A 14629-nucleotide genomic window follows, 5' to 3' on the forward strand; every position below is an offset into this window, starting at 1 on the left:
TTCTTAGTTATATTCCCCTTTAACTCTGCAAGATAATACCTCATCCTCCTTGGTGTTAATCCCCTGCAAATGTTTGCAGATTGTTATCATGGTTTTACTTAGTGGTTGCTTAGCTAAGCTCTTTCACTATTTATTCATAAGTTAATATTTCTAGTCTCCAGATGATTGCTGCTATTGTTCTCTGAATTCCATACACTAAGTCAATGTTTTTCTGGCAATGAAGTGCCTGAAACTGAACATAATATTCCAGGTGCAACATACCTAAATTGTATAAAAATTGAGTGTTACTTTCCTGTCCTGAGACACTATGCCTCTGGGAATGCAAGCCAAATGAGCACTAACCTTTTTCTGCTACCATATCTCATAGCTAACACATCTGCATGGCTGTTCAATCACTCCCATATCTCTACTTTCCAAGTTTCTTCTGCCTGCATCCCATGAATATGTGTGTTTTGCATAATTATCTCACAAATGTATTAGGTGTTTTTGTTTTTTTTCCTCCCCAAGTTGGACCTTAATAGTATCTTCTGGCCATGCTTCTACTTTCCTTTGTATGATTTTTTTATACTGGTGTTTATAGCGTCTCTTAGTTTAGGATCATCACTGTTTCTTTAATGGGTTCTTTACTCCCCCCGGACAAGGCCTCAGGTCTGCAGCTGGATCTGCATGAATGACCTTTGCATTTGCATCCTGTGGAGCCCTATTAGTTTAAATCATACAGCAGGAATGGGGTCAAAGACTTGACCTAATACAGATCTCAGCAGTAACCCACTACAAATTCCACCCTTCCCTTCAACTTCCTACTTGGCCATTTATTATAATTTTTTGTTTATGGTCCTTCAGTCCCTTTCCTATCCACTTGAGAATTTTCATACACAAGTGGATTTAGATTAGTTCTGATTGTAAGACTGAGACATTGTACCAAATGCTTTATTAAAATCAAAAAATATATTTCATTTACCACTTTTTCTCCATCCACTAATTCTCATTTTGTAATTCTATCAAAAAAAGTGATAATGGTTGACTGGCACATGTCATTAGACGTCATAAGACACATAGGTTGGTGCAATGCTACTTTACAGTGTCCTTTCAATTGCAACAAAAATAATGATATAAAGCCAATACACAAAGTAATAATACAAATGAGATTAACAATTTTGACCTTTCATTTAATGAAGAAAAGAAAAACTAGAAAAGAGAAGCAAGTAAGCATGAATTTCAAAGCAAAGTGCAAAACTTTGCTAAGCGCCTGGTGCATTTATTTCAAATATCTGAAATAACTCAAAGTAACATTGTCAACTTGAAAATCAAAACACGGTAATAGTTTTACTACCTACTATTACCATTAATGTGTAGAATTATGACAACTGAAAGAGGAAAAATGTTTACTCTTTCCCCCGCCCCACCATTCCCAGTCCCCTTGCCCACCCATTTCCAATTCCCCCCTCCTGACTTCTTGTCCAATCTGTTTTTCCCCTCCTCAAACCTCCAGTTAATCCCATACAGTCCCTGTTCCCACTGGGTCTCTCTCTTATTCCCCAGGTTTCTTGTCTGCCACCCTCACACTCCTTGTCCAAACCTCTGTGCCCAGAGAGTCCCAGTTCTCACCCCTACCCTGGCTCTTCTTCAGATCTGTCTTCCCTCCCCTCACCCCATGGTTCCCAGTCTTAGTCTCTTTGCCTAGCTAATCCCAATCTCCACTCCCCAGGCTCCTTATCTGATCTCAGTCTCCTTCCTCCACTCATTGGCTTTCAGTCCCTACAACCCCATTTCTCTCCCTGGCTCCACGTCCCAGTCCCAATCTCTCCCTAACTCCCAGTCGCCGCTTTCCTCCTCCTCCAGCCTCCAATCCCATATCCTTTTCCTGTTCCACCAGGCTCTCCCAAATACATTCAAACAGGTAGCTTCCTCCTCTAGCCTGCCCGGGCCCAGCAGGGTCGGGGTCATTGAAAGAGCAAGAGAGACAGGCTTCCTGCTCTCAGTTCCACTGCCTTTACTTGGACCTAGTATGGCCCAGAGCAGCCGGCAATTGCTATTGGATGGAAAGTCCTGCTCAGCCCCAGGAATGAATGGAATCTTCCAAGCTCTACCAAGTCTCTACTAAGCATGTGCAAGCCGTGATTTTTCAAAGGCTTATAACTTGGTCAAATTTTGGTGGATTTTCACGGGGATGGCAAAAGGCACATCCCTGTCATAAATGCCACCCTCTGGCCATATTTAAAGTCTCTGCTCCAAAGTATGGAGGAGCTAAAGCTTTTCAAGAACGAGTCACAGATATTTTTAGCCTGGGCAAAATGATGTATTTTTCCTTAACCTTGTTCTCAGTAATGTCTGAACTGTTTTGGCAGAAAATAAATAGATAAATAATAATCAGCCTCAGTCAGATACCCAGCATGTAAAATTTCAGCCCGAACAGCTAAAGTTTGGCAAAGTTATAAGCAACTGAAAACAGGGTCTTATAATGGGAAGTGTCAGGCAACCTTAATAACAAGCAGTGCTACCTACGCTGCCTATAATAATAGTGCTTTGTTATGGGCAGATTCATTTTTTCCCCAGTAACACTACTCACATGTGGAAAATAGGACTGGACTGTTAGGACAATATCCTTTTGTCTGTGTGGCTGTTTCACAGAACATCAGGAAAATAAACTAGAAGAAGTTTGAGGCACAGGTAGTACCTCAAATTACTTATAGCTCACTTTTTGACACTGTTTAGATTTCAGGAAGACCATGTTCCTTTACCTTTATTACTTACTGCTGTTTAGTTGATTTACAATGGGGAAGTAAAAACATTTTGACAAATGGTTGTCTAGTTACATAAAACATTGTTGTCCATACAGAAATATGCAAGTGAGGGAGTTTGGCTGTGAAAATTCCCCAGTCCTCCTCCTCTGCCTCATACACATTCCCTCAGTTTGCTAAACATGCCGTTTAAATTTCCCTTTAAAGGAACAATTTGGGACAAATCCTGCCCCCCTTCCTACAGCCATGGTGTGCTCTGGCTGTAGTGCAATGGGTAAAAGTCCTATATATGCAAAGAATGGGGGAGCAGGATTGCAGGAATGCAAATGGGCATCTGTACACACTGGCCAATTTGAAGCTGTACCAGATGAAAGCAGTGGGACAGGTGAGACTCATTTTGGGGCTGGAAATAGAATGAGGCAGACCTGGTGGATATGTGACTACACACATCCACTGCCCATTCTGTTTTTTGTGGGAAGGAACAAGGATTGAACCTGCAAAAGCAGCTGCGAAGTGGCTATGCAGCTGGAAGAAAGATTTTTCCTTCCTTACCCCATGGAACTCCCCAGTGCACTGCCCAATTACGGTACTTAAAATGTGCACTGGGATTAGCATTTGCCTTTCTCTGAATACAGGCATGCAGGTAAGAATGTCTTACAGTGTAGCAAGCTGCTTTTATCTAGAAAATATCCAATATTTCACTTTTCAGTCTTGCCCCTCTTCTCTTTTAATCTGTATACATCGAATTATTAGCACACTGAACTGATGTATGTGACTGGAAAATGAAACACAGTGTAGAACTAAAGGTGACATTTTGATTCTGTGCTGATAAATTACGTGAAATACTTATTAGGCCACATTCTCCGTGTCTCTCGTTCCACAGCTCAGAATCGTCTGTCTGGTAAAATAGGTCAGTGCTTCATAACAACACTCCTTCAGGGCTGACTGTGTCTGGATAAGCACACTGTGTCTTACACATGACCACAGCAGCAAACTATATGGAAAATTGATGCTAATATGGAAACAAATGACTGGTAACATTTTTATTAGGCGTGAAGAGCTGTAAAAACAGACGTGAGGCAAGCTGTAGGAGAAGGCACTGCAAGATGAGTCAAAAATGGCGGCATGTAGATTTTCCATGTCAAAGGTTCAGGTAACTTGAACACAATCATTGTTAGATAAGTTCTTTATGCTGTACAGTACTGGTCCCTGACTAAGGGCATTGTCCTTCCCTTAATTGCCTCCGCAGATGTGGATCTCAGAGAATCCCTGCATCTCTTCTTGCCTACAAACGGGTTCTACTCCCTTCCTTGGAAGAAGCTGTGCATCCTTCTTGGAAGAAGCTGTGCGAAGACAACTGTAGTTTTAAATCACTGCTCAAACCCAGCACATTCTGGGGAGACTGTCAATTCACACCTTGTCCCCAGCCCTACAGCCATATATAGCAATTGAGACCATCAGAATGATGTTGTGGGATGCACCTGAGCATGATCAAGGCCACAACTTTGCTCCATCAGGGACAGGTTCTTCCCTGTCTGTGGGTAAGCCTGCAGTAGAAATGCTACAGTGCCACAGCGGAAGATGTTCTTCTGTTGCTGTGGTAAATCCACCTCTCCGAGAGGCACTTGCTAGGTCAACAGAAGAATTCTTCCATTGACCTATCAGGGTCTACACCACGGCTTAGGTCAGCTTAATAACGTTGCACAGGGCATGACATTTTTCACAGCCCTGAGCAATGTAGTTAAGCTGACCTAACAGTGTAATGTAGAGCAGGCCTGACATTCAGTTGGGGGAATATTCTTAAAAGGGCTTGTGGTCTAATGCAGCTCTCCCTGGAGCAAAGACCAAAAGAGAGCTCAGTAAGGGAGACAAAGAGGGGGCCACTGGGCTGAACATGGTAGTTGGTGGGAAAGAAGCATCCTTCGCACCTCTTGTTTTGGATTCCCCATTGTCCAAATTAAACCATACCTTAAAACCTTCTCAAGTGATATCAATAGGAAAGGGAGGCCTCTTTGTGAGATGCATGAGCAATGTATCTAGAGAGGAGAGCACAGTTTAGTCACCATTTCAATTTGGATTTGCTAAAAGAGCTAGCAAAGAGAAACCATTTCCCGTCTCAGATATTGGGAACTAGATTGACATTAGCATCTGTACTGTGTTAAATACAGTATCTTGATTGTTATCACCTATAGTAAGCTCTCTAGGCAGGGAACGGTCTTTATATGTATTTTACAGTAGCTAGTACAACTGGGACCTGATCCTGAGTGGGGACTGTGACGGAGAACATAATGTGCATAATAACAATACTGATATAACAATAATAAATCAGGACTAACAGCCAAGCACACACCATCCTTTGGAAAGAACAAAAGACATAAGTCTATAAAGAAAACATTTCAAAGGTAAATGTTTGCATCAAACTGTAATAACTTCAATTCAGAAGCTGTTCAGGAAAGGAAAAATAGACCAGTGGAAATCTGCTTCTGCCAAAATATATTGACACAGGAGTTCCTCAGGATGTTATTACTCTACCTTCTGCTTTTGTGTAGATTGCAATGTTCCCATTAACCAGACCAGCAAACAAGTACTGCGACAGATACGTTAGGCTCATAACCGTTGATTTTTCTGGGGTGAAGAAGTGCTGAAGTCGGACTTTCTTTGAGCCTTGATGACTCTTGTAAATAGAAATGCTACCAAAAAAAAAAATACATGAGAAAAATGTAAATATGTCTTGTTCAGTTCTTACTATAAAGGTCACAACAGGCTTTACAGTAATAAAAGTATTGGAGAAAAATAAAGGTACTTTATTATGCTAAAAAATGTAGTTCATCTAGTCATTTTCATTATTATTTTATGCCCAAACAATAAATTCCTTGCAGTAGGGAGACTTCACCTCAGCTGGAGAGACCTTCCTTCTAACAAGATACTGTCCTCTTACAGACCCAGAGTTGTACCTCTCCAGGGCCTGATTCAAAGCCCAGTGAAGTCTTTTAATTGACTTCAATGAGCTTTGGATCCAGCCCTACCTGACAGAAGAAAGAAGAAAATAGTTCAGTACCAGAAATCAATTTACTTTTAAATTCTTTGTCATGGTACCTATATATTATCATGATGTGTATGCCAGAAATGATAGGTAAATAGGTAGATCTGGCATGAACAGCAGTTTACACATGCAGAGAACTAGTCTGATTATGCTTTATTGCTTTAAATTTAGAAAATATACAGCATTATTTTTATAGAAAGAGTAGTCACTTATTTACACTGGCAGGAAGAGCACACAAATTCTCGTACTTATGTTCTCAATAGTTACATCCACCATCCTTTGCTTACCATAACAACAACTTCACATAAACCTATTTCTGTTTGCCACTACTGTACAGAGATGACCTAATGAAGACTCAGTTCATACATGATAAACAACATCAACGTGTTTTATCTTATTAGCATGAAAAATTTCTAGCAAATCCTGCAAATGCAGCATTATAAAAGGTAAATAATTACTTGCTTCTCGTGTTGCTAACAGCACTTCATCATTTTCAACCCCCCCCCGCCCGATTATTAAAATGATGGAATGATGTAATATCCTTAAAAATCTGTACTTATATCCTACAGAGATTACATTATTTAAAGGAATTAATCCTTTTTCTTCAGAGGTATTTGTTAGTCTCTATGTTTTTTATCCCATGTATGATAAGTTTAAAAATTTTGTGTGTGGAGGTTAATTTTTATTACATGTATGTTGTTACTGGGTTATGTGATAGGATCTTGGGACAACTGATGGGTCTGTTTACTCATAGGTGTCATTTTAATATGATTTTCTAAGGTGCACGTAGCATTGGATGGATAATCTATTATTGCAGAATAATAAACAAACAAATAAGTAAATTATATGCAATATGTTGAAATTGACTATCACCTTCCTTCCTCCATGCCCAGGCAGACAGTAGGCACTTTTAAGGTTTTCGTAGCCATATTTTCAGACTCTGGAGCCACATTTAACTCTTTCTGTTTCTCTTCCTCTGGAATGTAGACCATGCAGAGAATGCGTGATTCCACATTGAAGCACTCAATAACCTTGGGACTGGAGTTTTGAAATGAAACAATTGCAATTTGGCCCATTTGATTAGTGCAACTGCCAATCTGAATTAGAGAGGGACGAGAAAGGAAAAGATTAATATCCTTCCATGGCAAGATCACAGTTAACCATGATAAACACATGGCAAACTAATTAAAGACAGCTTCTCAGCTTCTAAGCACTTAAAGGAGCTTTCATGTGTTAAGTTAGCACACAAAAATGTTACAAGAAAATCATTAAACACCAACCATAATATAGTTTAAAATATAGCAAAAGAACATGAAATTGATTTTCCCAGCACACTTGTATACACAGTTCTGACCTTTCTGTTTCTAAAGGAAGGTTATTGTGTACCCTTTTGAGACTTGTGTATACATAATGCAATGTAATACAAATATAACACATAACATTAGTGTGATATAATGCTTCTGTAACTAATAAGTTTTAGAAAGCTTCACTATAAACACTAGAGCTGGAAGTTTAAGGCTCATTATTGTCTGTAATTTGAGGGCCTGAAACAAGTACTGTACCCCAATGAAGAGGATTACCAGCTCCCCATGGTATTAACCATCCATTTCTATCCCTGTCGGTTCAGGAGGTATTGGACCCTAAATATCTCACTGCACAAAGACCAAACATTGCCAGCCCTGTACTTCATACCAGTGTGCATTAGGGAGGTGGGAAGGCTGGGAGAACTTCCACTTTAGGGAAAAGAAAGAAATGTGTACATAGGAATACTTTAAATATTTATAAGAGAAGAAGAGAACATTCCGGTGTGGTATAAAGATTTTATTGGCATAAGTTTGTGATGACTGTATTCATAATTAGCAAAGCCACGAGTGAATTACACAGATCATCTCAAATCAGACCTTTGAAAATAGTATTTCCACCTTTTGCTTCTACTACTGGAAGTTGCCAAAATATCAGCCTCTAAAAAAGTGACAACATGACCAGATAATTGGCTCTGTGGATGAGGGGAAAACAGTGGACATGTTATCCCTCGACTTTAGCAAAGCTTTTGATATCGTCTCCCACAATATTCTTTCCAGCAAGTTAAAGAAGTATGGGCTGGATGAATGGACTATAAGATGGATAAAAAGCTGGCTAGATTGTCGGGCTCAACAGGTAGTGATCAATGGCTCCATCTCTAGTTGGCAGCTGGTATCAAGCGGAGTGCCCCAAGGTTCGGTTCTGGGGCCAGTTTTGTTCAATATCTTCATTAATGATCTGGAGGATGGCATGGACTGCACCCTCAGCAAGTTTGCAGATGACACTAAACTGGGAGGAGTGGTAGATATGCTGCAAGGTAGGGATAGGATACAGAGGGACCTAGACAAATTAGAGGATTGGGCCAAAAGAAATCTGATGAGGTTCAACAAGGACAAGTACAGAGTCCTGCACTTAGGATGGAAGAATCCCATGCACTGCTACAGACTAGGGACCGAATGTCTAGGCAGCAGTTCTGCAGAAAAGGACCTACGGGTTACAGTGGACGAGAAGTCAACAGTGTGCCCTTGTTGCCAAGAAGGCTAACGGCATTTTGGGCTGTATAAGTAGGGGCATTGCTAGCAGATCGAGGGATGTGATCATTCCCCTCTATTCAACACTGGTGAGGCCTCATCTGGAGTACTGTGTCCAGTTTTGGGCCCCACACTACAAGAAGGATGTGGAAAAATTGGAGGGAGTCCAGAGGAGGGCAACAAAAATGATTAGGGGGCTGGAGCACATGACTTATGAGGCGAGGCTGAGGGAACTGGGATTGTTTAGTCTGCAGAAGAGAAGAATGAGGGGGGATTTGATAGCTGCTTTCAACTACCTGAAAGGGGGTTCCAAAGAGGATGGATCTAGACTGTTCTCAGTGGTACCTGATGACAGAACAAGGAGTAATGGTCTCAAGTTGCAGTTGGGGAGGTTTAGGTTGGATATTAGGAAAAACTTTTTCACTAGGAGGGTTGTGAAGCACTGGAATGGGTTACCTAGGGAGGTGGTGGAATCTCCTTCCTTAGAGGTTTTTAAGGTCAGGCTTGACAAAGCCCTGGCTGGGATGATTTAGTTGGGGATTGGTCCTGCTTTGAGCAGGGGGTTGGACTAGATGACCTCCTGAGGTCCCTTCCAACCCTGATATTCTATGATTCTATGATTATGTACGGAAAAGCTGTTATAATTGGTAGAGGTTTTAAAAAATCCATTAGTTATACTTTTTGGCTTGTAGGAATGTCTTTATAATTGGCTTCATAATATTATGCCAGCATAGTTTTACAGCTAGAGGATATAAAAAATAGTCCCAATGGAATGTTTAAAAACTCTTTAAAACATTTCTAAATTATTGAATGGATGATGGTATGTTGTGGTTTTATTGCAACTCATTTGAGATCAGCTGCATGGCTCACTTGTGGCTATGCTGAGTTCTTGGGAATTTCTAACAAACCATGACACACACACACACACACACACACGATTATGGGGACAAAACTACTGGATTTCATTTGTAGTATTTAGCTATTCAGAATGTGCATGCATATCAAATCCATGTATTGTGGATTCTTACAGAAAAATAAGTAAGAAAGATTGAAAAAAAACAAAACAAACCACCTCTCACTTGATGTTTGAAGACTTAACTTACCCACAGAAAACCATGCTCCGTGGAACAGGAATCTGAATCAGTTTCGCTACAGAGGTAAGGGTCAGGATTATAAGTAGCACATTCAATCTTGAAAGAAAGAATGAAAAATGATTCATATTTACAATGAAGCAGATACATCTGTCCTTTCTGAAGGCCCCATGTCAACTAAGCATTTTAAGAATACATTTAAATTCATCCTAATTCAGCAAAGCACTTAAGCACCACACTAAATGCTTTGCGGAATTGGGACCCTTATGAGGAGTAATGGATTTACATCCTCGTTTAACAGCACTGGAACTGCTCTTTAAAGTTTAGATATACATTTTAAAATGTGTTTAATTAATACAAACTAACATTTACACATATCACATCATAGTCAATTAAGGAAAAATGTATTTTCTGAAGGCATTAAATAAGGAATTATACTTTTCAGATAGTCTCCATCTGAAATGTTCACTAATGCTCTTCTCTCTAATAAAGAAAAAGTTGTGGAGTTTGCTATTGCTGTTACAATGTTACAGGAAAAAACTCAAGATAAAATTGGGGAATTTAAAAAACTAAGAAATAAGGCTATTTTAAAATTTAATCATATACAGCACTATCTACTCAGTAAGGAAAATACTTTAAAAATGGGTTCATAAATTAGCCTCCTAAAAATCCTACCTTAAGTACATACGTAAAAAAAGTTGATTTTAAAAACTGCAGAGCACCCAGCAACCCCCCCTGAAGTCAATAGTTATTGCTGAGTGCGCAGCACTTTTGAAAATAAGGTCACCTATTCTAGGTGTCCATGTCAGGATTTATGCATAGTTTTCTCAAAGGCAAGCTTTATTATCTGCTTTCTCCATCAAACCAACATCTGTTTGCATGGCGGCCCATTAAAAGAGTAGAAGGCGGCCACTGAGAGATCAAAGAAAACAAGAGCTCTTCAAGTCCAGTTCAGCGCATTGCTCGCTGACACTTGCTGAAATTGCAAACCCCAGTAAAGTGTATTCTAGTTGCTGTGATGGCCACATCCATTGTTGGTGAAAGAGACAGAATTTGAGGTTTGGACATTTCTTGGGCTGCTTTGTGTCTTTATTCATGACTTGGTCAAACCTGACGAAGTTTTCCATTATTAAAATAGTGGCCCTTTAGCCCCCAATTTGGCAAGATTGTAAGATCAGGGCCAGAGAGAGCCCTTCTCACTGCAGAGAGACAAGTTAGTAGCAAGGTGGCTCTACCAAGAAGTGGCCAGGCCTCCCCATGCTATTCTCAGGAGTTACAGCAGGGCCCCCTCCTCTTTGGAACAGTAGGGCTGGTGGTAGGAGGGCTCCCTCCTTGGGAGTTCTACACTCTCCTCCTGTCAATGGTGGCATGGGTAGTGCCCCCAAGTATAGTGAGTCTTAGAGTTAACTCCCCCTTTGAAATGCATAGAAAAATTGACACGTCTCAGACCTATTGTTTCAGGCTCTCTGCAGACTCAGGCGGATGTCACTGCAAGTGTTACACTAAGTTACACTTCCAAGCTTTTCTTTGCAACTACGAGGGCTGGAGACTTTCCTATTTATTTTAAGTAGATTGAGATTCTATTGTAATCACATGATCTCAGCAGCTAGGTCTCAATTTACATTTTAAAATTAAATTTGATTAACATTCAGTAAGCTCTGAGTCAAAAATTATTCAATATAGCTAGAGTACAATGTTTTATGGGACCCAAACATATATGGTTTTATGGGAGACTGGAGGTTTTACCGTGGATTTTGGTTACTATAAATTGTGGTTCTGCTCTGAAAAGGGACACTGTAAATATGACATCATGGGGTGTTTCATGTTTAATATCTCAATTATTTATAAATCAAATGTGCTCAGTTTATTTTTGTCACTAAAGTCAGCAACAGATATGAGTTTGAACAGACTTCAGGAAAGATCCATTAAGCACAAGTACCATTTTTAGATCACTTTTTAAAGTAAAACTGCATTTTCACGTAAGAACCACGTGCCCTGGGATACATTAGCACAAGCTTGCAGAAGCAAGCCTGAATCAAACCAAACAAATGTATTCCTAAGATGTGATTGTATGTTATACAATGAGCTCACAGTATTACTTAAGATACCAACACTATTCACCTTAAATTCCTGTTGTTTGGCCACCATTACTGGCATGTGTCTAACAAGGAGAGGATGCTTCTCTTTTTTGATCTGATTCCCATCATCTTCTACACAGAACCACCCCAGGAGGTTCTCCTCTGCTGTAATGGCAAAAAGTAAAAATACTCCATAGTGCTTTCACTTAATAGTTGCTAAAAATACAGATAAAACAAACTGTTCTACCAATCTTTTAACCCCAAACAGCCCCAGTTGATGAAAGAATAATATTTGTTATTACATCTGTATTTTTTTTTGGGGGGGGGGGTATGTGACAGATGTAAAATAACACACTAATATTTAAATCTGGAATGAGCTATCTTCCACTATTTCGTTTCATTCCATTCAAATGCAAAATGATCTGGACAAGGTGGAGAAATGGTCTGAAGTAAATAGGGTGAAATTGAATAAGGACAAATGCAAAGTACTCCATTTAGGAAGGAACAATCAGTTGCACACATACAAAATTGGAAATGACTATCTAGGAAGGAGTACTTCAGAAAGGGATCATCTGGGGGTCATAGTGGACCACAAGCTAAATATGAGTCAACAGTGTAACACTGTTACAAAAAAAGCAAACATCTTTCTGCGATGTATTAGCAGGAGTGTTGTAAGCAAGATATGAGAAGTAATTCTTCCGCTCTACTCCGCACTGATTAGGCCTCAACTGGATTACTGTGTCCAGTTCTGCGTGCCACATTTCAGGAAAGATGTGGACAAACTGGAGAAAGTCCAGAGAAGAGCAACAAAAATTATTAAAGGTTTAGAAAACATGATGTATGAGGGCAGATTGAAAAAATTGGGTTTGTTTAGTCTGGAAAAGAGAAGAAAAGAGAGGGGACATGCTAACAGTTTTCAAGTACATAAAAGGTTGTTACAAGGAGGGGGGGGAAGAACTGTGCTTCTTAACCTCTGAGGAAAGGACAAGAAGCAATGGTCTTAAATTGAAGCAAAGGAGGTTTTGGTTGGACATTAGGAAAAACTTCCCGTCAGGGTGGTTAAACAATGGAATAAATTGCCTAGAGAGGTTGTGGAATCTCCGTCATTGGCAATTTTTAAGAGCAGGTTAGATAAACACCTGTCAGGAATGGTCTAGATCAGTGGTCTCCAATCTTTTTACACCCAAGATCACTTTTTTGAATCTAAGGGCAACCCAGGATCGACCCCACCCCTTCCCCAAGACCCCACCCCTTCTCCAAAGCCCCGCCCCACTCACTCCATCCCTCTCTCTCTCCGTTGCTCGCTCTCCCCACTCTCAGTCACTTTCACTGGACTGGGGCAGGGGGTTGGGGTTTGGGATGGGGTGCAGGCTTTGGGCTTGTGCCGAGGGGGTCACAGTGTGGGAGGGGGGAGGGGGCTCTGGGCTAAACCTGCGGCGGGGGTGAGGGGTTCAGGAGGAGGTGAGGGGTGCAAGCTTTAGGAGGGAGTTTGGATGCAGGATGGGGCTCTGGGCTGGGGCAGAGTGTTGGGGTGCAGGCTCTGGGACGGGGCTCGGGGCTGAATGTTGGGGTGTAGGAAGGGGTACAGGGTGCTGGCTCTGGGAGGGGGCTCAAGGCTGGGGGTTGGGGCGTGGCCTCCCGTTGGCCAGCACTTCCCTCCAGTGGCTCCCGGTCGGCGGCAGGCGCAGCGAGGCTAAGGAAAGTTCCCTGCCAACCCCGGCCCCACACTGCTCCAGGAAGGGGCCAATGTGCCCCTGCGGCCCGTGGGGGGCGGGGGAGGAGGGGCACGTGGCTCCGTGCACTGCCCCTCTCGGCAAGCACCTCCCCCGGCCAATGGAGCTGTGGGGGTGGTGCTTGCAGGCAGGAGCAGCGCACAGAGGGAGACCCCTGCCCCTCCGCCCCCGGGGCCACGGGGCTATGCTGGCCACTTCTGGGAGCAGTGTGGGGCTGGGGTAGGCAGGGAGTCTGCTTTAGTGTCAGCACCCGCTGCGCCAATGGAGATCGCAATCGACTGGTTGGTGACCACTGGTCTAGACAATACTTAGTCCTGCCAAGAGTGCAGGGGACTGGACTAGATGACCTGTCGAGGTCCCTTCCAGTCCTATGATTCTATGATTATTTTAGCCTTAGGCTTGGAAGGATTAGATGTTTATTGGTAAATGTCAGTAAACATCAATTTCACCATACACACGCAAATCGACCACAAATATTTCATGGAAAATAATCAAAATTACAGATTGGCAAAGTAAGAAAAAATGTTGCTGGAGAACTTATTCGAGTTCAATTTAAGTCTTTTAACTTTGTATATTTTGCATGTGATGTTGACAAATTTTTTAATGGTTATAAAGCTTTAACTTTCTGAATCTCAATGTCTACTGTCATTAAACTATTATCTGACACTCCCGATTGTCTGACCCCATAATTTCTCACAACTCTGAACATTTAAATCAATACTAATAGAAGAAAATGCTTAAAACCTATAAATTTACACAACTGTGAAAATTTAAATTGATAAAAAATGCTTAAAAATAAACATTGATATTCTCCATCGAAATTATAAAAAAATAAAAATCTAATTCTGCCAAGCATACCTATGCTTGAGATAGCTCTGGTGAGTTACAATCAGTGATCCAAACATTTTCAAATAATTAGTCATTTTAGATAGCTCAATTTCTGAGTGCCTACTTTGAGAAAACTCAAAAGTTCCTTTCGTTCAGGAACTGCTGAGCACCTGTTCTCTGCAAATCAGGCTGTCCAAAGGCGCCTCAAGTCAGGCATCCAAAATCACTAGTCATTTTTGAAAATGGAGGCCAGTGCATGGAAAACAGTTACAACAATGTAGTAGCAATGCATACTAGCATATCCTTTTAAATTGTTTATAAAAGGACACTTGGGAATCTAATTATTTCAGGAATGTCAAAAAACATCTGCCTTCATTGAGGATTAGATACGTCGTAAGTTTGATGTCTAAAAACAAATCTAATTTTGAGTTGTTCACGTGCACAGGTGCCTGTTATTTTAAAAGAACATATATATATATATATAAATAATGGGACTATATATATATATAAAGGGACTATATATATATAAAGGGACCTCAGGATGTCATGCAATCCATCCCCCC

The 14629-nt window shown here is 40.9% G+C and overlaps 1 protein-coding gene across 1 annotated transcript in view; it reads right to left on the reverse strand.

Moving 5' to 3' along the window:
* Window positions 1-14629, reverse strand: part of ARHGEF10 (Rho guanine nucleotide exchange factor 10) — a gene marked incomplete in the record, with an annotated part of 171925 nt that overhangs the window by 37234 nt on the left and 120062 nt on the right. The window contains 4 exon segments of the mRNA XM_034766377.1: window positions 5274-5431; window positions 6658-6881; window positions 9440-9526; window positions 11549-11670. Coding sequence (XP_034622268.1) covers window positions 5274-5431; window positions 6658-6881; window positions 9440-9526; window positions 11549-11670 — 591 coding nt within the window.

This window comes from Trachemys scripta, chromosome 3 (genome assembly GCF_013100865.1).
Source record: "Trachemys scripta elegans isolate TJP31775 chromosome 3, CAS_Tse_1.0, whole genome shotgun sequence".
Taxonomy (NCBI): Eukaryota; Metazoa; Chordata; order Testudines; family Emydidae; genus Trachemys; species Trachemys scripta.